Genomic DNA, 25,850 nt, shown 5'->3' with positions numbered 1-25,850 from the left:
TAGTTCATGCTTTGGAGGGTACAATAGCAGCCATACCTAGTAACCATCGCTGGTCCCATGGCTACCCTGACACTACTTGTGGTGTTCAGAGATGAGACACAGTCACTTTAGTCAGGGCTTTGCGATCATTCCCTCCACTCTGGAACCCAGGGGAATGAATGAGACCCAAGTAACTATGAGTGGTACATTAACTCAGTTTGTAGCAATTTACCCTTCATGCCAATTAAATAGCATGTATACTAATCTGTTACTACGAAAAGAGGTCCTTATTCTTTTTCAAGAAAGGAAGAAATACAATCCTTCAAAGTAGAGATGAATTTGAGTATTTTCGATATAGTCCTTGATGCTACAGGAAATCCCAAAATCAAAATCAATATTTATCTTCTATTTCCTTCACTACTCATCTCAGATTTTGCCCACCTTTGTCCAGCACGCTTGTAGTCACTTGTCTGTCTGATGGAGTGACAACTCCATCCTTTTGATAAGTACCACTCTTTTCATTTTGTTTGTTTTGTTTTGTTTTGAGGAGTACTGCTGTTGGTTAAGGGCTTCCCCTACTCGTTCTCATACCGTTAACTGTCTTGTCACAGTAGTATATTAACTTTGTTGCTCTCTGTTTTAACATACTTCACAAAGATCTTGACCATCTTGATATTCCACAAAACAACATTTTGATCCACTGTATTAATGATGCCATGCTAATCAAACCAAGGAAGCAGTAAACAGGATGCACTCTTATGTAATAAGACATAGGCAAACCAGAGAGAGAGAGAGAGAATTTTCAAAAACTCACTTATCTCACATATTTGTGATGTTTATGTGGGTCTAGTGGTCTGTGACATCCCAGAAAATTCTCCTAACTAATAAAATATTTTGTTATACCTTGAGCTCCCAACCATTATAAACATGAAGTGAATTACAAAGGATTCCCTATAACCAGAGGTTGTACAGAGGTAGATGAAAAAGATTCATGACTGTTTAAAAGCTTTATATAGTGTGTTGTCACTATGGAAAATGGACTGCTATCCCATGACAGCATCTACCTCTCCCCCTGGGCTGATCCTGAAGGGTAGTTGTGGTGAGAAATAATACTATGAGGCAGAGAGAACAAGCAATACACTTGGTCATTCAATATGTATGAAAAGAAAGGTGACCTGAAGTGTGGAAATACTCTTGCCTTCTGTATTGTGGTAGAACACTTAACCAGAAGGTCAAGAGCCTGAAAAAATAATGGTAGAAGTCTGAGGTTGAGTAATTCTAGGAAACTACCGATAGCTTCTTTAGAACTCCTTAGTAAGGTCTAGATTAGAGGCTATCAGAAGAGTCACTCATGTTTTGTCTAGCTACAATGGGAGAAAAAAAGCCATGAGGATAGGTGGCTATTCTTACTAGTTCAAGCACCCAGTAACAATAGAGAAAGAAAGAATCTTTGATTCTGAGCAATTCTGAATACCCCCCCAACTTTGAGTAAATTATATCCACAACCTGAATATCATTTCTATATTGAAGACCCAAATTGAGGACTTAGAATCATTGGAGAGGAGGTGATAGTTGCTTAGAAGATAGAGTTGGAGCAGCCATGGATGTAGGACTTTGAGACAAGAGTACAAATGTGAAGACACTCAAGAGATGTGAGTATGTTAAAAGGGAAAGAGAGTTCATTCAGTTATATTATCTGCTACTGCTAGATCAAATAAAAACAGGTATCAGATTTTCACAAAGCAATGATACTGGAGTGTTAAGAGCAAAATACAGATGGAGATGGCTTGAAGGATGTACTAGTAAATGTGCAGTAAGACATCCTGAATTCACTAAGAATCTTCACAAACAACTTCCTGTTTCCTAGTACCTTTTTAGTACATTTTAAACCTTGACATCAGATATAATTGTGACATATTCTAAATTGTGAATGCTAATCAACTTAATTTTTGTTTTACTAAAATCATTTATTCTGTCAGCTCCTCTACATCATTTCACTTATGTTTGATCTAAAAAAGTAAAAATCATGTCATGTGTCTTGACCCTTAATATTTTCCTACTCTATCAACCTCTCTACTTTTTTATCATGTCATTACAGATCCACTAACTCATCACAAAAAAATGAGTAACTAATATTTATTGAGATAGTGTAACTATTATTTTACCGATATGATTTCATTATATCTCCATAGCAATCTTATAGGTGTATAAATTATTTTTACTCTCATTACAGAGTAATGAGAGTAAAACTCAGTCACAAAATATGTAAGTGGTTGAAGTGGGTTTGAAACCCATTCATTCTGATTCCACGCTTGTTTTTTAATCACAGCTCTCTATTAAATTCTCATCAATCATCTCAACAACCTGTCATTCAAATTCCTCACACTTTAAAGCTTCCCATGATTTAGCTATCGCAAAATGTCTTCACTGTGAAGTAACCACTATGTCGCTGTTATCCTCCTTTCTCGGCTGTTACCCTTGCCTTATACTTCATTAGAACTGTACGAGGTCAGAAGACACAACATTCCCAGACATTCTCTTTATCAACCACATTGTATTATTTATTTAAAAACTCAACTGCATGTATCTTTTTCCTCATTTCCAAAGGACGGGCGCTCATTTCTTGTAAAGCTATATCAACTGTCTCTGCATTGGATTCCATCCCCTCCTGCGTGGTTCAGTATTGACCTGCTGCCTTATGGTTAGGACTTTCCCCCTCCTACAATTTTAGTTCTCCTAATAGTCAATTTTGTCTCTGTATGTATAAAAATATGCATTTCCCGTAGTAAGGGAAAAATAAGTTAGCAAAAACAAAGCCATTCTCTAATCTATGTATTCTTGTGACGATTGCAAGACATATTTAATTATTAATGTTTGTCATAAACCAACAATCTCATGATCCCCATGTAGCTCAGTCAGTTAAGACTCTGCCTTCTGCTCAAAATTGAGCCCTGCATCGGGCTCCCTGCTCTGTGGGGAGTCTGCTTTTCCCTCTCCCTCTGCCCCTTCCCCTGCTTGTGCTCTCTCTTTCAAATAAATAAATAAACAAAAACTTAAAAAAAAAAAAGCCTCTATATTCTGCCTCCTTTTATTCAAACACCACTCATTCAGACTTCAATCCTGCGTATTTTTTTTTTTTTTTGAGCAGCTTTAAACAAGGTTGCTAATAATTGCCAAATGTACTGGAAACTTTGCAATTTTTGTTTTATCTGATCATTTAACCAGGTATTTAAATAATTTTCATATTCTCCATACTCTTTCCTCTAGTGAATTTTTATCATGGTGCACCATGTGTCACTAAGAAGTGTCCCTTTCTATATCTTTATGCATTCAAAAATTCTGTTAAACCTTAAAAATAGAGCTGTCTCCATCCTGCAATGCTAGATTTGATTAGTTATAGTCTAGTTACACAATGAAATACTATATACAAATTGAATGAACTACCTAAAATTATTTATACTATGAATAAATTTCTCAAACAGAGTTGACTGAATGAACTGAGACTCAATAGAATACATAGTGCATGATTTTCTTTCTTGATCTGGGTGTGAAGTAAATGGGCATGTTTATTTGTGAGTAAGTTCTCTGCATGTGTCTATCTATCCTTCTATCTATCTGCACTTAACATATATCTCACTTTGAGCAATCCCTTACACAACTCTGCTTTTGCTATTAGCTGAGAATTCTCTCCAGATTCCCATATGTGTTATGGTACTGATACCCAAATCCATATGCTTTACTTACTCCCCACTCCATGTTGCCACCAGTAAATATATCATGTCTTCAAACAAATCATTTGCAAAATCAAACTAGCTAGTTTCCTTCCCAACTCGATTTACTCCCAAATATTCACTGACAAGCCAAATGTGTCTTCCTTATCACCACACTTCAAAAATTAATAAAAGTTCTTTCCATTAACCATCACAAGAACCTCAGCCCTCACAATGAATATGTCATGGAACCCATAGGTAATATACTATCTTCTTTTTTTCCATTCAGTCTTCTATATGGAATTCAAGTGATTGTCTAAACCCAAAATGCTCATCTCATACCATTATTAAAACATTTTCAAGTGTCTTTAGTGTAAAGGCCAAATCCCTTACCAAACCAAAACTACCTCAGTTTTGTTTCTCAGTATAACCTTCACCCACATTGTCTTCTTTGCTCTGACCCCTCACAGCCTATGCCTCCATATGCTTGTTTATATTATGGCTTTCCTGTCACAAATACACACCTGCTCATCATTCAAGCTCACATATGTTGTCTCTTATATAAAGTTTTCTAGTTATATGCCTCAAGGATAAATGATTCTTTCATATCCACACAAGGAATATTCAGAGAATACACATTGAATTAAATAGAAAGCTCTTAGCTGTTAGGAATTATGTTTGTGGATATTTACATAGTAGAATTTTCTAGGTCATCATTATCTCTTTATTTTACCTATTGTGTCTATTTTCATTCTCAATTACAGACGTCTCATTATATGTCCTCTCATTTATTTTTTCTGGGTCACTTCTCACTCTATATATGCTAGGATATATGAGGGCTATTTTCTGTTTTGTTCCTTGGTGTACTTAGCTTTTAGCCCGATACACAGTAACTACATTAACCATGTGACTTTGGCTACCATCAAGAAACTAATATCCTCCACAGGAAAACTTCAGGTCACTTTATCCATTCCAGAACCTTTTTTTTTTCCTTTATAAATGGTATTTTGGGTCCTGACATATTCATAATATTCATATATCCATTTGTCAGTCATTTTACTTTTTCATTTATATTGCACAAGTGCCAACATACCAAACTGAACAGTCTCTTTTCTACTAGAAATTCCTTTGCTTTGACTCAAGTCAGATCTTCTTAAAATGCAAATCTTGTGTTATTCTCGTACATCAAGCTTTTAGTAAATGCCCTCTAGTCTGAAATAAAGTTCACTGGATTAGTGAAGATAAGGCGTTTTTATTTGTCTCAACACACCTAATTGTATCATTAATCATTACTGCTCTCCAAATACATAAGCAATTGAAAAAAAAATAAAGAAAAACATTAGTAATAAACAAACAAAGAAACAAACAAATGAAAATGAAAACAAAGCACTTTAAAATGTACCAGTTTAGTGAAAAGCATAGAAGTTAAAAAAAAAAAAGAAAAAGAAGGATGGAGTAGTGTTATACTTCCAGTGCTGAGGTGGTGGGAAAGTACTGTGTGAAAATATCCTTTAAGTCCAAAAGGTCTGTTTCCCAAACTGACTTTTTTAAAGTTTTTATTTAAATTCCAGTTAGTTAACACACAGTGTAATACTAGCTTCAGATGTACAATATAGTGATTCACCACTTCCATATAACACTTGGTACTCATCACAAGTGCATCCTTAATCCCAATCACCCATTTCATCCATCCCTTTCACCTACCTCCCCTCTGATAGCTATGGGTTTCTTCTCTATAGTTAAGAATCTGTTTTGTGCCAACCTTCCTTCTTAAACCTTCTACATAAAAAATTATTAGCAAATAGCTCTTCTAGAAAAAAGAGCACTCTGACAATTATTAGAAGGCATGGTCATAGGTATTTGTAAAATATAATTTAAAAAACCCAAAATAATAAAAAGACTAGATCTTTCCCAAATACAGAAACAAATGCACATTAGAAATATTGAATCAGAAATTAGAATAATCTAATACTTATCCATTTTTAATGCTATAAAAGAGATTAAAGAAAACAGTTTTCTTTGAAAGACCTAACCTAATAAGAGATATGATATATTTAAGAAGTGATCAGACAATAGAACCTATAAAAATGTTCTACTACAGTCAGGAATGAAAAAAAAAAAAAAAGGAAAGGAAAAAATAGTAAGTAAACTGTAATTTAGAAGCTACAGAAAAAAATGGACTGCAGACAGAGGAGTAACTTGAGGAAAACACTAACAAATGGGGGAGGGAAATAGAGACTATGTATTACGAGGAAGTAAATGATTGCTATAGCACAAAAAGAGAGCTAACATGCATAACATCTGTTGCTGAAGAAAAGAGAATAACAAATGAAAAATAGAAACACTTCAAAGAAAAATATAAGAACTACTGAAATGAGGAAATATCTGAAGCTGCAGAGTTAATGTAAAAATAATCAACACCAAGATATATCCAACTTGAAACTGCTGGGCTTCTTGAATAAAGAGTCTTAGAGTCCTCAAGGCAAAATAATAATAATACTAATGATAAATTTATCAGAAAGAAGGGAAAAAATCATTTTTAGACTTTGAACAATTATGTGTAGACCTAGTTCACTCCTTATCGTTCTATTGTGTGACTCTAAATCAATTCGTGCTTCTCTTTATTGTTGATGGGCATTTGAGTTCTTTTTTTTTTTTTTTTTTGGTTATTATATGCAATGTTAATACCAATATTGTTGTGCATGTTTCCATGCACAAAAGATATAAATATAGGTATACCTGTATACAGGTAGGTATAAATATAGGTATTTCTATATATAGGCCTACTTGTCCAAGAGTAGAATTGGGTTAATTAACACTAGATGCTCAGTTGGTCCATATAGTTGCCAAAAATGCTATTGTTTGTCTTCTCATTTTAGTAATTCTAGTGAGTGTGAAAGATTTCTTAAACTCAGAAACCATTAACCATAGATCAAAAAAGAAATACAAGTGTACATAAAAGAAAGACTTTCTACTTATCAAAAGACACCACTGAGAACCTTAAAAGAAAAGCCTCAGCATGGAAAATATATTTGTAATACATATATTTATAAGATATGTATGAAAGTGTATTAAGAAATTCAAGAAATTTGTCAGTAAAATCAGATATCCTGGAGAAAATGAATAAAAGTTTTGAATAAGCCTTTTAAAGACAAAGATATCCACATAAAAAAATACATATATGAAAAAGTTCTTAACTTCATTAGATGTCAGGGCAAGGGCAAATTTTCTATTTTCTACCCATCAGAAAGACTAACTTGAGAGGTTTTGTTTTGTTTCTGCTGAGATTCTGAAGTAATACCAATTAACATTGCTGAACATGTATGAAACTGTCAACTTCCACTAAGTGATTTACATATAATATCTCATTGAATTTCTACAATAATCTTCTGTGCCAAGAAGTGCCATTATAATCCCTCTTTTATAGGTAAAGAAACAAATAAAACCATTTGATTAGGAAACCTACTTGTGAATGGTCAAGGAAAACTTCAAACTCCATCTGTCTGATCAGATTCTGGAAAGTATGGGAAGTTTGAGTGTGTTCCCATGCGTACGTGAGGTAGGGAGGAAATACATAGCTTTGCCTACGTAAATCTGACCAAAGAAGAAAGTAGATTTCCAGAAAGGAGGTCAGCCACTGATCATTTGTTTTCGCTGATGTCAATTAACATGCTTTCCTTTGTACTTGTCTCTTCTTCCTCCATTTCCTCTCTTCCTCCTCCATTTCTTATGTGTCATTTGAGTTAATTTCTTTAAAATATTCATGCTAAAGTTCTTCAATATATGGAGAGGAAATCTGAAATTCATTGGTGAAGGATTTAGGGACATTGAAACAGCTACTACCACTCACACTGGAGGTCTAAAAACAAATAACTTTTCTGGTTTGGGTGGGTTCTTAATATTTTGTAGGGAAGTTAAAAAAAATTATTTCCATGTTCTCTATCTTAGCCTTTATTTCTACAGATGAATAAATCCACAAAAATTTTCCTTAGCCACTTCCATTTGTTTTCATTTTATTGAGCATGTTTTGCTATGTTTAACACTATAAAACTATTAATCAAATTTTATGTCATGTAAAATAATGCCTTTGTATTTATTTTACTTCACTTTGTTTTAACTTTCCCACTTCCCTTCCCAGTTCACTGTAAGATACTCTCAATTCTACCCATGATGCTGAAAATATATTCTTCAAAACTTTAATGGAGAATTCATTGTTAAAATAATACTTTATCACTGTTATGCTGAAAATGTTGTACCTAACAGAACAAGCGATTATAGTTCTGGTGCTGAATTAAACTGCATTTTGACCAGGAAAAAAAAAAAATTCCTTTAAGATAGAGATGTTGTCATTCCCTTCAAACCTGGCCTATGGCTATTGAAGGGGAAGCATTCTCGCTTCTACAAACACTATTTCTACACCATCTTTTCAGTCGAAATTCTATTAGAGGTTGAGGAAAGTAAGTTTACAGAAGGGTTATATGCAAATCTACCTCTTTTTCTCCACCACACTCACCTCCAATTACATTTAAAAAAATGTCAGTAAAATTAGAAGCTTTTTGGCAAAGAGTAAGCAAAAAAACCTCTTCTTTTAGCATTAAACTTAATATATTGATCTACATTTGAAAAGACAGTTTGAGTGATTCAAAATTTGCATATTTTTATACATGATACCTACCCTCACCCCACCTTTGGCATTCAAAGTGACAGTTAAGAGTAGTAGCAGGGAATAAGTGCTTGGAATGCAGTTAAATGCAGCATAAATGGATCCTTTTAAAGAATAACAGTTTTAATGGTTACTTAACCTACATATGACTCCATTTCTTCCTGCAGAAAAATAGGGATAATATTTATCACTCATAAAACTTTTTAATATGTCACCTCACTAATCTCCTTACCCCTTTGTGTGACCCTGAGAGAGAAAAGCTCTAGATAAAACACAAGAGCTATAAGGCTGGCCCTCAATTTTAGATACAGAAACTGATAGACCCAAAGGCTTGAGCTATGGCTATTTGAAGCTGTTACAACAGTTTCAATCTTTCACAACAAGCTGGAACTAAATAACCTGGACTTTTGTCTCACCAAGTTACTTAAAAATATATTAAGTTAGTATATAAGGACACACCAAAGCAATCAATATTTTGTGAAACTGACAGACTGTAATATGTTTTTTTTTTTTAATGGCATTAGTGTTAAGTGCATTAACTTTAATGAAGAACCTAGAAATGATCTCTTAATAACCTTATTGGGATATGACTACTTTTAAATGGCTTTTGCTTTGTCCTTGGAATTCATATGATGCATGTGACAGAGGCTTGTTCAGTGTTAACAGAGGATTAGATGAAGGAAATTAATTAAAGCTTCCTTGCAACGTTTTCCCCTTGAGCTATTCAGTATGCCAAAGTGGTATGACAGGGTACCATCCTTCCTCTAAATCTACTCATTAAATAACTCAATTGGGTTTAAACACACATCCTTTTTTTTTTTTTTAAATTAGACCATAATTTTTCTCCTTGTCTTTCTAACCTGACCCCTTCGAGCCACTGCCACCTCTGTGATTTGTAATTACCTTTTAGCTTCCAAGAATAGGACAGCCACAAAGTGCATCCCCCTGTTTCAGGGTCTACCAATTCACTTTCTTGAGACCTGTCTTCAATTGAGATGACAAATTTAAATAGGTTAGGGACATTTGTTTAACTAATCCCCTGGGCAAATAAGGATCTAAAATGATTTCCTAGAACTGAAACCATAGTTATCAGTAATATCCTGTAATATTAGATGGAACACAGATATATGACTCTTTTCAAATACTGTTCATACCACACTTTAATAATTATAAGAAATATTACTTTTCAATTTTATATTTAAAAATGAATAGAATCACTTGTCTTTAAGTTTCCACAAATTGTGATCTTCTGTTTTTAAAACATTCTTATAGATGTATTAATTCTTTGCTACTAAAAACAATTACTTATAAAATAAGAGAAAGATAATTTCACAAAAGAAAGGTTACTTTCTTTTCTTGAAAAAAAAAAAGGAAGCACTGTAGCAATGACATGTGAAAGTAAATCAGGATAATAATATTTTTTGAAAAATTGTATCAAGTTTGAAGTTTTCAGGTAAGCAAATATAAAGCTCTTGATTCCCTTACATACTACTTTTAATCAAATAAAAAGTCCAAGTTTTAAAATGCTTGCTTTAAAATGTCTGCCCTTTTGAGGTCAAGGATGAAGATATAAAGAAATTTAAAATTAGACTGTTGAGTCTTTCTCTTTTTCTTCATCTAGATGCTGTTTGACATGTGATACTGATGAGGAAAACCAACCTGGAAAAAGGGAAATATGATTTCTGTTTAAAATAATTATTTAGAAAATCAGATATAGATGATCAGTGGCATAGTGGAATGCTCACTGACCAAAACAGAAATCAAAAATTGCTCAGACAAATTAAATTCTATTTAAAACATTGATACTATAATTAAAACTATATATGTACATGTGCATGTATGCATACCTGTATATCCACACACAAGAAAAACTGTTCATCCAAATTGTTAATATACTTTGTTGATTGCATTATAATAGCAATTCTATGAAAAAGCCAGTGTTATTATTCTTTAATACATTGGACCCAATACATTGGATTATATTTTCTGAAATTAAAAAACATGAAATTGATCACATTGACAAATTTTACCTAATTTATAATACTAATATACAAATAAAGAAATCCATAGCTTATATGGTTAATATATTTATTTGTTCATTATTTTAAACACTGTAAGACTGACGGGTTCATTCTTCTGCAAATTACATATGTTCAAAGTTTGATCAACCTTGATATCTGAGATGAAACACCTAAAATACATCAAAATGCAAATCTGACCAGCTAAAAAGTATTCATGCTAAAATGTCAGGATCATGACAATTAAGATAGGTGGTTCCAAAATAATATCCTGCAAATATTTAATGAGATTGAGAAATATTATAACACGTTCATGCAAAATTTTACTTGAATCATTAGTGAAAAGCATAGTACTTCAACTGTCTTAAAACATGTACCCAACATTGCAAAAACGACCAGAGACATTTAAATTCTCAAATAAACCTAAAACCCCTATCTTGTTTTACATAATAATAGAAGTTATATTTTACCTGCTAAAAGTGTGAGTTCCAAAACTTCAAGATTTCCTGTAAGGAAGCAATCTCAGTCTCTTTGTGGAGTTTGTGATACGTAGGTAAAGAGTATAACTGCAGCTGCAGACTTTATCTTTTTAGCTTGAACATTAAAAAAAAGCTCGCCTAAGTCACAAAATTTACAAATTTTATTTTAATTAATTCTTTCCTAGAGCTTTTTTTTAAATAGACTAAATCTCAAAATAATTCCAACTAATAAAGATAGTGCCTTATGACACTCAAGTACATCATTTATAGTAAATTCAGGTTGTAACTTGGCCACTGATAGGAACCTCCAGTTCAGAGACAATTCTATAATGTTTGCCTACCTTCAGGTGGGAATTCTCGTATGATGCAGTTCCCAGTACTTACCATGATTTTATAAGTTGCCTGAAGTGGGATTTCTCACTATGCCATCCTTACAACACTTAAATCAGAATCTGCAGGAATGCTTACTTCAAATGTGAATTCCCAGGTCCCACCAGAGACCAAATGAATCAGAATGCATATGGTAGAGCATGAATTTGGATTTTAATTATTTGCCCAAGTGGTTGTTATGCACATTAAATTTGAGAATGCATATGCATTCCTAAATCCAAGTAAAGAATATATGGCATGCATACCAAATATTTCACAAAGCTGTCAGTCACGAATAGAGCAGGTGATTAAGTATTGATAAAATAGTTTAAGTAATGGAACAACTGTAACCAGCTTCATAAACTGGGAATAAATGAGGAAGATTTTAAGACTTAGAGTATACCAAGGTCATGGGCCTTCTAGCTTTGGTGATTTTCAAGCTTGCCTGATAAGTCTCATGGGGTGCTTAGTAAACTGCAGATAATTATGTCTCAACAGAACCTATTGAATGAGGGCCTCTTGGAGCAGATGCCTGGTAATCAATATATTTAACTATCTAGTCTGGTGACATTTATCCTCAAGGAAGTGGGGATATACGGCTTAGTGTATTCCCAGGCTGGCACTACAAAATAATCATAGTAACTTTGACCTTAATTGTTAAAATTTCTAAATTGCTAGTGTGGCATTATATCTTTAATTAGTACAGTTGCTTTAATCTGTCAAATTATGTCCTTGATATCTATTAGGTACACCCCTTATGCTCTTACCTTTTCCTTATTAAAGACGGACTTAAAACTGACTTCCTATTACTATTCTTGTTTTGCATAGGATTGTTTTTCATGAATAATCATGAATGCCCTCAATATTTGTACAACCTAATCTGTGAGACGTCTGATACACTTTTTTTCTACATGAATTTTTAAGTGTCTTCACAAATACAAATGCATTAGTAGCAGTTAATAAAGGTACATGTATTTTCCATAAATTCAGTATCTCACAATATTTGTATACATTATGGCATATGATAGACCTAGGAATGATTACACTTATTAACATACACACATACAAGCATGATTGATTTCAGGCTTATAATTTAGAAAACATTGCTAGTAACATGAATAAAACCAGAAAAACTAAAATTAGGCATCCCTCAGTTGAGGAAATCATTATGTAATTGTTTAAAAATAACTGTAAAATTCAGTTGTCTACATTGAGTTCATTACAATCCATTTAAAACAAAAAAAAAGCAATTCTTTTAAAAGATTCTTCTTTAAGAATAAACTGTAGTTTAGAATGGATTAAAAGCAAAGCTACCTTTTCAGGTTTCAAGATATACTATAAAGCTACAGTAAACAAAATAGTATGGTACTGGCACCAAAAATAAACACATAAATCAACAGAACAGGATAGACAGTCCAGAAATAAACCCACACCTACATGGTCAATTAATCTAAGACAAAGGATGAGATACAGTCTTTTCAATATATGGTGTTGAAACAACTGGACAGACACCTACAGAAGAATGAAACTGGCCACTTTTTTTGCACCACAATGAAAGTAAACTCAAAAGAATTAAAGACCTAAATGTGAGACCTAAAACCATAAAACTCCTCAAAGAAAACATAGGCAATGATCTCTTATGCTTGGATCTTAGGAACATATTTATGGATATGTCTCCTCAGGAAAGAGAAACAAAAGCAAACATAAACTATTGGGATTATATCAAAATAAAAAGCTTCTGTACAGCAATGGAAACCATCAACAAAACAAATAGGCAACCCACTGAATAAGAGAAGATATCTGTATATATATCTATATATATCTATATATATATATATATCTGATAAGGGGCTAATATATATCTGATAAGGGGTTAATATATAACTGATAAGGGGTTAATATTCAGAATACATAAAGAGCTTACATAACTGAACACCAAAAAATAAACAATCCAATTAAAAATAATCAGAGAACCTGAATAGACATTTTTCCAAAGACATACAGATGACCAACAGACACAAGAAAAGATGTTCAACATCACTCATCATCAGAGAAATGCAAAACAGAACCACAATAAGGTATCACCTCACACTTGTCAGAATGACTAGTATTTTTTAAATTAACATATAATATATTATTTGTCTCAGGGGCACAGGTCTGTGAATCATGTCTTACACAATTCACAGCACTCACCATAGCTCATATCCTCCCCAATGTCCATAACCCAACCATCCTATCCCATCATCCCCCAACCCCCAGCAACACACAGTTTGTTTCCTAATATTAAGAGTCTCATGATTTTTCTCCCTCCCTGGTCCCATCTTGCTTCATTTTTTCCCTCCCTTGCCCCACAACCCCCTACCTTGCCTCTCACATTCTTCATATCAGAGAGATCATATGATAATTGACGTTCTCTGATTGACTTATTTTGCTTAGCATAATACTGTTCCATCCATGTCATTGCAAATGGCAAGATTTGGGGGTTTTTTGATGGCTGCATAGTATTTGAGTGTGTGTGTGTGTGTGTGCGTGTGTATGACATCTTCTGTATCCATTCATCTGTTGGTGGACATCTAGGTTCTTTTCATAGTTTGGCTATTGTGAACATCGCTGCTATAAATGGTCAGATGCATGTGCCCCTTCAGGTCACTACATTTGTATTTTTAGGGTAAATAGCCAGTAGTGCATTTGCTGGGTCATAGGGTAGCTCTATTTTCAACTTTTTAAGGACCCTCCATGCTGTTTTCCAGAGTGGTTACACCAGCTTGCATTCCCACCAACAGTGTAGGAGGATTTCTCTCTCTCTGCATCCTCTCCAACATCTGCCATTTCCTGACTTGTTATTTCTAGCCATTCTGACTGGTGTGAGGTTGTATCTCACTGTGGTTTTGATTTGTATTTCCCTGATGCCAAGCGATGTGGAGCACTTTTTCATGTGGCTAATATTACAGAGACAAGAGATAACAAGTGTTGGTGGAGATGTTACTCTTATGAACTGCTGGTAGAAGCACAAATTGGTGCAACAACTGTGAAAAACAGTACAGAGGTCCCTCAAAAAATTAAAAATTAGAATTCTACTCCACTACTGGGTACATAACCCTAAGAAAATGAACACACCAATTTGAAAAGATATATGAACCGTTATGTTTACTATAGCATTATTGACAATAGCTAACAGATAGAAGCAACCCACTGTCCACTGGTAGATGAACAGATAAAAGAAATGTAAGATACACACGCACACACACATATACATACACACCACACTGGAATGTTACTCGGCTATTTAGAAAAATGAGATTTTGCCATTTGCAACAGCATGGATAAATCTAGAGGGCATTATGCTAAGTGAAACATGTCAGACAGAAAAAGACAAATACCATAGGACTTCACTTAACTATGGAATCCAAAAAACAAAACAAACAAATAAGCAAATGATTCACAGACCTGTACCCCTGGGGATAAAAATATATGTTTATAAAAAATAAAAAATTAAAAAAAAAATTAAACAAAAAACACACTCTTAAATACAGAGAACAAATTGGTGGTTGCCAGAGAGGAGATTGGTGGGGGGATGGACAAAAGAGTTGAAGGGGTTTAAGAAGTACAAACTTGGGACGCCTGGGTGGCTCAGTGGGTTAAGCTGCTGCCTTCGGCTCAAATCATGATCCCAGGTCCTGGGATCAAGTCCTGTATCAGGCTTCTTGCTCAGCGGGGAGCCTGCCTCTCTCTCCGCCTCTGCCTGCCTCTCTGCCTGCTTGTGTGCTTTCTCTCTCTCTCTTTCTGACAAATAAATAAATAAAATCTTTTAAAAAAAAGTACAAACTTTCCAGTTTACCAGTTATAATAAGTCATGGAGATAAAAAGTAGGGCATAGGACATATATTTAGTAATAATGTAAAAATGTTATATGGTAACAGATGATGACTGCCCTTAATGTGGTATGCAGGGAGCAATGTATAGGATTGTTGAATTATTATGTTGTACACCTGAAACTAACATAGTATTATATATCGATTATACTTAAAAATAAATTAAAAAGTAAGATGATTAAAAGTATAGCCATCTTGCCTGTACTTGCAGATGTTTTCTATTCTGAGAAACAGAGACCACAAAAGGCAATACAACATTTTGGTCTTGAGAGAGATAGAATGCCAAGATTTGGGAGGCACCTTCTGGACTAATCATATCATGAAGATCAACTCTGTCACGACCTACACAAAAAATTTTAAAACTATATTCATTAGATACATTCACTTGGAGAAGTTTGAATGGCAGTAATTTTTTCCCAGTTACAATTATTTTACATCAGCAGATTCTATTTAATATCTTTGATAATTCTATAATTTCGAAGATCTCCAGAAAAAGAACATTGCATTTTTTCATTTTACTGCAAATATTTTGTTAAAAATGTGTCAGCTCTAATATTGAAACTACAATGCAAATTTTTAATTATTGGCACTATTCTATAAAGTGCAATGAAGAACATCTTTAAATAAAAGAGGGTAAGGGAACCTGAGTGGCTCAGTTGATTAAGCTTCTGACTCTCGGTTTCAGCTCACATCATGATCTCTGGTCATGAGATCAAGCCCTATGTCGGGCTCCATGCTGGATGTGGAGCCTGCTTAAGATTCTCCCTCTCCATCTCCCCCTCCCTGCAAGCAATCTTTCACTCTCTCTGTCCCTCTTTAAAAAAAATAAAATAAAATAAAAAATAAAAAAGAGGGTAGTATTTCACTAGGGAATAAACTAAAAGACTTTCTATCTTTCCATATCTTTGTCCAGTGAAGCTGTTTTAGAGACTAGTTTCTAAACAGATTCAATTTTTTTAAAAAATGATGAAAGCCATGTTTTGCTCAGGAATACTATTGTAACCATACCATGTAAGTTGCTTGACAGCAGATACTAGTGTGTCAAGTTTCAAAAGGCAGAACACCGAGTTTTGAACTTGTTTTTGTCTGGCTGGCTTCTGTTCACCCTGGAGAATCTGGGGGCTTATATTGCTGAGACACCACTAGGTCACCACCATTTCTCTTCTCACAGATGAATCCATCATGACAGAACATTCATGTCCTTAAGATGCAACCCTAGCCAACAACTTCCCACAATTTCACTGGATATCACAATGTTCTGCTTGATAAAAATCTGTTGCTTCTTTGATTTTATTGTTGATTTCAGGTGCTTCTTTATTTGCTAATTTCTTAATCACATCTTCTTGTTTTGTTTATATTATTCAACTCTATCCCAGTTGATCGGCACACCACCACTGTGACTGGAGAATCTGAAGAAGAAAACCACCGCCTATTACACTTGCTTTAAGTTTTCCGACTTTCTAGAACCAAAACCCTGTACAACAGCCAGTCACTCCACCTATTAAATCTGGGTGGTTACAAGGCATTTTTCTACCACAGATACTGAACTGTGGCCAAACACTCAGCTCCACCAGTGGTGTCCTCTTGTATACTCATTTAAATTTACCACTTTATAAGAATAATCATCACTTTCTTTTTTTTTTCTTTTTAAGACTTTATTTATTTATTTGAGAAAGAGAAAGGACAAGAGAGCATGTGTGCACACACACATGAGCAGGAGAGGGGCAGAGTGAGAGGCAGCTGCTGCACATTGGACTCCCCACTCCCTGCTGAGTGGGAAGTCCAATGTGGGACTTGATCCCAGGACCCTGGGATCATGACCTGGACTGACATCCAAACGCCCCTCATCTTCACTTTCATATTCCAGTGAGAAAAGCCCCATCTAGATTGCCCTGGCCTTGGAATCTAGACCCAAGTGGAGAGCACTCAGGTGTCAATGAAGAATGGAATTGGAAGGGAGGGTCACAGTCCCAGAAACAAGAGATTTTACACCTATGAGAGCCACTAAAGCTAAACAAATGGCACTTCTTGGTGAAGAAGTCTTCCAGTACTGCAATAAATTAAAAGAACTTCACATCACTCTCTCCCAAATCATTCTCAACCTCTGCAATTAAATGAATTTGTGTTTCCCCCATTTTAAAAAATTAAGTGCTTTATAAAATGAATAGTATTTTATTTATCAAAAAAAAAAAAATCTTGTCTCAGCAGTATAATATGAGGACAGTTCCATTAGTTAGCTCCCCATAGGTGTTGGTATGGGGTCTTTAGAGTCTATCCTGCATGTAGTACCTGATACTGGTTATCAGTGCAGCAGGTTAAATTTAATGCAATATGGCAAAAGAAAAGTAATACTGACAGCAACTATGTTGGGGGCAAACACAGCATATTCACATAATCACTCACAGACTTTTACTTATTCTTAGATTTAAAAGACAGATTCTCTGTGGCTGATCAATGTCAGTCTCTTGGGATGCACTAAAATGAAATTCAAAAAAAGCTAATTCAAATCATTCTGGAATTATAGACAACTATACTGGAAAACCTCTAAAACACTGAGAAATAGAGAGAGAACAAAGAAAAGGGCATAAAAGCACCTAGATCATGTTTTCTAGGTGCTGAGAATAAGAGTTGGGGCAGGTGTCTCATGTGATAGATCTAGCAGATACAATAAATGAGAAAAGATGTTAAATATATTGTTTTTTAAATTATAAACAGAATTCCTTTACTATCTCTGAGAGCCCGCTGTCAAGATTTAATTTAATATTTCATTAGTTTCCTCTCTTGATACTGTTTCCTTTTCTGTACAGGTCAATAACTGTAAATTATTTGTTTTCAGTGATGGTGGATATAATGGTAAGGACAACCAGAACAATGATAGTGCCTGGTCATTTCTATGTACCATGAATTCTATTGGAAAAACCTATAAATACAAGTTCGGCTTAATAAGATCTGTGTTTTTTATTGCAAACAAAATAAGTAAAAATACACTACTCGATATTAGATATTAGTTACTATATTTCTTTTTAAAAAAATATCCTCTTCTTTGCCTGTTCTAAATGTGTTATTTCTTACAGGTCTGATACTGATTTGAGTATTCTTGTACGTACTGGCGTTAACCAGCTGTGACTGAAGGATGCTCAGGTACTCTACTGTTCAGATATGTTTTGACACATCTAAGTTAGGGTGAGGAAGGTTCTTCCAGGACGTGGAATTCCTTCTTTAGCAAGAATAGTGGGATGGAGACTTACTCTGAATAAAGAAGAAGTGGAAACTGGAAAGGTTAAAGAGATTAGTCTAAAAATAAAAACTGCCATTCCCATTATTCTCGAGATCAGACTGCAAGAACACGAGAAGGCTTGGCACCAACTAAACGGATCTGAAGAGACATTCTAATTCCTAATCTATAATCTACAAGGGAAAAATAAGGTACCACCATGAGTAATTATGGGAGTGTAGTTTGTGAGGAGGACTGATGTATAGGTTATGATAGTATCTTTGATAACAAAATGTATCAGTTTTGTGGTGGCAATGGAGGTTTAAAGCTTATTACATGGGAAATCAAGATTTTCTGCATATATGAACATATAGGAAAACCTATTTTTTTTAAAACACCTGCATTATACCACTTTAGAGGCAAAGGATGGTTTCTCCCTTTATTAGATCTTCTATTGATAATATATATTTTCATTACAACATCTTCCAAATGGTCCCTCTAAGTGGAAAGACTCTAGGTATTATAACAAGGAATCTTGAAGTATAGGTCCTTAGGGAAACATTTTAGTTAAAAGAAGAAGCTACTTAGAATCATTTCTTACATGAGAGGAAGGATTTGGAACCATATCAAATCACTGGTTAATCTGTAAAATAATAAATGCCATAGGAATAGAAAAAAATAGGAATTTATGAGTCAGAAAGGCAAGTTTCATTAAGATTTTGTTCGTGGAATATGTATACTCCAGAGTCTGTACAACACTTTTCATTTTATTTAATTGATAATGCAATTCTTCTCTATGTGCAAGGTTGCATAGCTCATATTAAACACACTTATTTGAGGGGCACCTGGGTGGCTCAGTGGGTTAAGCCTCTGCCTTCAGTTCAGGTCATTGATCTCAGGGTCCTGGGACTGAGCCCTGCATCGGACTCTCTGCTCAGCAGGGAGCCTGCTTCCCCTTTTCTCTCTGCCTGCCTCTCTGCCTACTTGTGATCTTTCTTTCTCTGTCAAATAAATAAATAAAATCTTTAAAAAAATAAACACACTTATTTGAAATATCTTACATCTTATACATCCTGAAAAAGCATAGGTTTTCATTAGCTGCTGTATTCCCTCCCTAACCTCCAACAATAAAACACACAAAAATACCTCATCAAACCCTTACTACTTTTAAATTTTTAGAAAACTAAAAAAACTACTTAAATAATTATTTAATCCATAAAAATAAATTTATTATTTTGTGAAACTCATTACAGGAGGTATTAAATTGTAATTCTACATTTTCTCTCTTTTTTATTTTCATTTTATTTCCTCTTGTCTTTTAACATATCTTTATAATTCCATCACCCTTTTGCTCATAAGAAAAAAAAGTGGCATTTTTAAATATCAAGTAATATGTGTTAGAGCTTTGCTAACCATCTCATCACCAGTTTGTTGCAAGAGATTTATAAATCAGATTTTCATTAAAAAAGAAAAAGAATCAACACCATATGTTCTGCTGAATCCCATGCAGCTGTTGCTACAGCAGCTTAATAACGTGTAAACAGGAAAGCATTCGGTACTTTGTACAATATACAAGACTGTAACTCCTTTCAAATATGCTTTTTTTAAAATATTAAGATTAAAATCTAAGAAAGCCTGGTAAAATGAAATAACTTAGAAGTGTTAACATTTATTTTATAGAAAAGGAGTTCTCTTTGAATCAGAAGCTAAATGAGTATCTATAACTGAAATTAAAATACCGAGGTATGTTTGAAATTGAAATAGAAAAGCAGACTCAAAGAAGAATGTGGTGTATTAATGCATCTCCTCCAGTAATCTTAACTTTATTGCATGTACTGTTTGCCTAAATATCAATCTAGTTGGCACTTTTATTACAATCCTGAAAATGGAAAGAGAGCAAATGAACCATTTACTGCTTTTATTTTCTAAGTATAATCATGTTTCTGCTTTCCATTCAATGATAGTCAACTTTTTTTTTCCTCCAACATAAAACATTCCTGAGTGTTAATGATCAGTTATGGTAAGAGTTTGATATTGCGAGGCTTGTATATATTAAAATGTACAAAATGCCAGAATCAATTATTTATATTTTTTAGTTGAAAGGTTAGGAAGTAATGCCCTATTGTAAAAACTTGTATAATTTAAATAATGTTTGTGGGCCAAGTGCATATGAGATATAAACACTCCCCTAGATATATATTTTAAATTTATTGAATTTAAAATAACAAGGCTAAAAGAGAAAAATCTTTTTTAAAATAAAGCCCCATAAAAAAGATAATAATTTTTCTAAACATTAATTTTCATATAAAATTACATGCTTATCTTCCATTCCCAAGAAACACCTCAGAATGATAATTAATTTTCTGGCATTAATATAAATTTACATTACTTCTGCTTGTATTATGATCAAAACAGATGTACTCATGAATTCGTGTGAAAAATATGTTCTTGTCATAGATATAAGACAGGTGACTACTTCCTTCTAGTATGAGGATATCATAAGAATAATCTGCAGACCAATATTCTTATTAAATATATACAAAGAACCTTCAAAAATTACTAACAAAATGAATTCAAACAACATATAAAAATATTATATAAAACCAAGTGGGCTTCATCCAAAGAATGAGTTGTCAATTTTATATAAGAAAATTATCAATATAACAAAATAGATTAATGAGTTAAATGACAAACAGAGCACAAAATCATCTCAATAGGTACAGAAAAGCCATGTGCCAAAATCCAACACCCTTTAATGATAAAGGTACTCCAAAAGCTAGGAATAAAAGCAAAATACTTCAACTTGTTAAAAAAAACCTACAATAAATTCACAGCTCATATCAAAGTTCATGGGGAAAGACTGAATGCTGTATGCCCTAGATTAGGAACAAACCCATTTACAATAGAATGAAAAAGAATTAAATTGTTCAGAAAAAATATGAAAAAAGTAAGATAAAAACTGTAAATTTTTTTAAATAAATTTTATATTCATGAATATCTCATGTCTATTGTTACATGACAATACTCAAATTAGTTTTTAAGACTTTTTTTTTTTAATTTTTTTTTTTTTTTTAGATTTTTTATTTATTTATTTGACAGAGAGAAATTACAAGTAGACGGAGAGGCAGGCAGAGAGAGAGAGAGGGAAGCAGGCTCCCTGCTGAGCAGAGAGCCCGATGCGGGACTCGATCCCAGGACCCTGAGATCGTGACCTGAGCCGAAGGCAGCGGCTTAACCCACTGAGCCACCCAGGCGCCCAGTTTTTAAGACTTTTGATGCACATTGTCAAATTACTCTCCAGAACATTTTTTTATTTAAATCCAATTTAGTTAACATATGAGAATGCTTTTATTTACAGTCTATCAGCAATATATAGGAAGGTCAACTTATCCTCACCTATGACAATTCAAAGTGTTATCATTTTAAGAAAATCTCTGCTACTTTAGTATTTTATATTTTCTATTTCTTTGATGACAAAGGAGATTAAACATTTCTTCTGACACATATTCATTATTTTTTTCTATAATTGTCTTTCTCTTTTTTTAATTTAAATTCAATTGGTAACATATATTACATCATTAGTTTCTGATGTACTGTTCAATGATTTTTTTTAGTGGATTTGGGGCCCGTTTGCTGGAGCTGTGTAACCAGGGCCTGTTTGAATGCCTGGCCCTCAACCTGCACTGCTTGGGGGGACAGCAGATGGAACTGGCTGCAGTCATCAGTGGCCGAATTCGTCGCATGTCTCGTGGCGTGAACCCATCCTTGGTGAGCTGGCTGACCACTATGATGGGACTGAGGCTTCACGTGGTTCTGGAGCACATGCCCGTGGGCCCTGATGCCATCCTCAGATACGGTTCGCAGGGTCGGTGATCCCCCCCAGCCCCTTCCTGAGGAGCCAATGGAAGTTCAGGGATCAGAAAGAACTTCCCCTCATTTAAAAATATTTCAAGTATGCCTGGAACATTAAAAAAAAAAAAGATGCTGCTGTTTTAGAAGTGTACCGATTTTATTAAACATTTTAGTCTAGAAGTTCCTTCATCCTCACTCTCAAAGGAAATCATTATCTTGATTACTGACAGTATGGATTTCTCTCAGGTAATTTTGAAAATTAGTTCTGGAATTCGCCTTCCTCAATTTTTTTTTTTTTTTTTTTTTACATTTTTCCTTCTTTCCGTTTGCTTCAAAATTGATATCTCATCCTTCTCCTACAAAACATAGTACCAGGGGCTATCTGGGTTGCTCAGTGGGTTTGCCTCTGCCTTCGGCTTGGGTCGTGGTCTCAGGGTCCTGGGATCGAGTCCCGCATCGGGCTCTCTGCTCAGTGGGGAGCCTGCTTCCTCCTCTCTCTCTCTCTCTCTCTCTCTCTCTCTCTCTTCCTGCCTGCCTCTCTCAGGTAATTTTGTGGTGTCTCTCTGTCAAATAAATAAAATCTTTAAAAACAAAACAAAACATAGTAACAAAAAAATATATGTATTTCCTTAGAGAAACTGAGTGATTCTTAGAATTGAGAATTAAGCACAGCAATTTCATTTATCTGCAATGTTGTTAACTATCTGCTCCAACACCATTCCTTACCCCAGCTTTCATCTCACTTGGTGTTTGCTGCATCAGATAAATTCACAAATGTTGAGAGTTCAGATAGATGTGTTATGTCATTGATGTTACTTGTTCATTTTCCTACATTAATTAACAACCACATTTCTCATGACATAGAAAAATTGATGGTAAAATCTAGTCTCTGATACTATTTACATATTTACAAATTTGATGAAAAACTTATCTTTTTTTAATTAATTTTTTTTAATTAATTTTTTATTTTTTATAAACATATATCTTTATCCCCAGGGGTACAGGTCTGTGAATCACCAGGTTTACGCACTTCACAGCACTCACCAAAGCACATACCCTCCCCAATGTCCATAATCCCACCCCCTTCTCCCAAACCCCCTCCCCCCAGCAACCCTCAGTTTGTTTTGTGAGATTAAGAGTCACTTATGGTTTGTCTCCCTCCCAATCCCATCTTGTTTCATTTATTCTTCTCTTAATAAATATTATTTGTTCTTGAGTTTCCATCTTTGTACCACTCAACAAGATTCAGCCTTTATTTCATATTTTCAGAGGAGTTACTATTGCTGAATTTAGTGGTTTTTTAAACATGTTCATTTGACTCCCATAAATCTAACTTCAATTATAAACATGAGAAAGAGACAGATGAAGGAACTATGAGATAAATAGGAAAATTGAAGAGGAGTGAGAAATTGAGAAATAGGGAAAATGAGAATAGAGAAAAGTTTATATTGCCTGAAAAATTTAGTTGTGATTTAGAGAGTTATTAATGGCATAAATATTTTATGTGTTGGTTAATTTAATTCATAACTACAGTGATTGTTTTTTAAATATCCTGGTGATACATTGGGTTTATCACAACCCAACTTTATTTTACTATTCCTAAATTAATTTTTCAAAAATAATAAGCTAATTCTGTTAAAAATATCTACTTTGTTATCTAGAAGGCTTACAACATAAACTTGTAAGTCAGTAGGACTTCTTTATTTTGCGAAGCTTTTTATTACGGGAAGATACCAAAACTTATCACAGTGCACAAAGTTAAATCAGGAATTTCTTGTTATAATCTACCGAGATCTACTATTTATGATTTTTAGTTTAGTTTTTCATAATATTTATAATTTTTCATTTTTCTTTTTCTTGTTAATTAGTTTTATAGTCTTTTACTATTCTCTTCTCAATCTTTTTTTTTTTTTTAATACTATCTGACAATGTCATTATTACAAATTTTCGTTTAGGTCTTACATAGTCTGCTTGGTGATCCAAACTCTAGAGCTTCTCATATGAATTTGAATGAAGCTCCTCTTTTAACTAACATCAAGGTTCAAACTCTGACTGTTTCTGTCACTTTTTTATGGAAGTTTCTACTAAGAGCACTATTCAATACAGCTCATGCAAATAGATCTGTCGTAGACAACTTTTCTAGAGAATTTCGATCTAACAAAACTATCCGTCAGCTCCTTTCCTTTCTCATCAGCCTGTATTCCAAAGACAGGTGGTATTCTTGACAGCCAACTTTGCAGTCTCTACTTTTCACTTCACCAATCCTTACTGACAATTACTAAGAAATCTACAAAGGGTACCAGTAGATACTGTCTTTGTGGCAAGAATTCACCTACCTCCAACAGGTGATCCCACTTGGAGCAGACAGAGGTTAGATGAGTCATTATGAGACTACTCTCCTTCTTTTTTTATACTTAAATATGTCATGGCTTTCAATCATTCATTCCATTGTTAAATCTAACGGCATAAAGACAAAATTACTCAAGAAGTAATTTCTGCATCCTGCCCATGTCTTAAAAAATGACTAATTAAATAAAAACTAGGATGAGCAATGCATTCACAAATTTAAAACGACAAAAATTTAAAGAGCTTTACTTTAAGCCATGCCTGGGTCATTTTGAAACAGAGTCAAAACTTACTAAATGTTATATTTAAACTCAGAGAATTTCTACAAAAGTTCCTTCACATTTCCGCTCCTGAATTACATTTTCCTCTTTTGAATTTTGCATCTGGTCCCCACATAAATCCTGAAATGTTTATCATTACATCACAATTGTTTTTTATAACCTACACTGATTTACAAATAGGGAAACAGATTAAAAAAATTATTATTGTGTTAATATAATGCCAACTTATTTAATTAAGACTGGAGTGAAAGAGAACATCCACCCTCCCATGAAACTTCTTTCTAAAAATTTAGAGATTTTTAAGGGGCACCTGGATGACTCAGTTGGTTAAGCATTCAACCTCTGGTTTCATCTCAGGTCATGATCTCAGGGTCCTGGGATTGAGCCCCTTGTCAGCCTCTGTGCTCAGCAGGGATTCTGCTTCAGAATTCACTCTCTCCTTCTCCCTCTGGCCCACCCCTTGTGTGCTCTCTACTTCGGTCTCTCTAAAATAAACAAATTCTTAAAAATTTTCCTGAAATTCCAGGTCACCATGCATCACACAGTGGTCAAGGTTGTAAAAAGAGAGTATCAAAGTGCTGCAATATTTAAGCATAAGAAATTTGGAATTTGTAAAGAAGATCTAAGGTAGCCTTTAGAATAAAATACATGATTTAAATTAGTGGAGTATCTCAGAGTTTCCTATGTAAAATGTAAAATGAGGAAAGGCACAGTTGCCAATGAGTAAAGTGTGTGTGTGTGTGTGTGTGTGTGTGTGTAGAGGGCAGTACAAGGGGAGAAGCAATAAAGATGACTTCCCTAGAGGTATTGATTTGAATAGTCAAGAAATAAGCATGACTGGAAGGAACACATTCCATCAGTTATGGGGGTCTTAAATGCCTAAGGGATTATTTAGCCGGATTACAAAGACACAACGAAATAACAGTATTTTGTAAAACAAATTGAAGCTGGCACACAAACTCAGAGTAGACCATTTGGAGGTACTAGGAATGGGCATTGCCAGAAGGAACTGAAGACTTCAAGTCTGGGAAGAGGGCATACTGGACGTGATACACAGACACAAGAGA

The 25,850-nt window shown here is 34.2% G+C and overlaps 1 protein-coding gene across 3 annotated transcripts in view; it reads left to right on the top strand.

Annotated features, from left to right (window-relative positions):
• LOC309861440 (large proline-rich protein BAG6-like) overlaps positions 1–22,233 on the top strand; it is a 44,535-nt gene extending 22,302 nt beyond the window's left edge. For all 3 annotated transcript variants that reach the window (XM_082724337.1, XM_082724338.1, XM_082724339.1), the window contains 2 exons: positions 18,165–18,231; positions 21,919–22,233. In XM_082724337.1, coding sequence (XP_082580463.1) covers positions 18,224–18,231; positions 21,919–22,177 — 267 coding nt within the window. In that variant the 5' untranslated portion in view covers positions 18,165–18,223 and the 3' untranslated portion in view covers positions 22,178–22,233. The remainder of the gene's footprint in view (positions 1–18,164; positions 18,232–21,918) is intronic.
• Positions 22,234–25,850: the final 3,617 nt, after the last annotated feature.

This window comes from Mustela nivalis (genome assembly GCF_964662115.1).
Source record: "Mustela nivalis genome assembly, chromosome: 3".
NCBI classification, from domain to species: Eukaryota; Metazoa; Chordata; class Mammalia; order Carnivora; family Mustelidae; genus Mustela; species Mustela nivalis.
The sequence above is the reverse complement of the archived record's forward strand: the minus strand, read 5'-3'. Positions and strand labels throughout refer to the sequence as shown.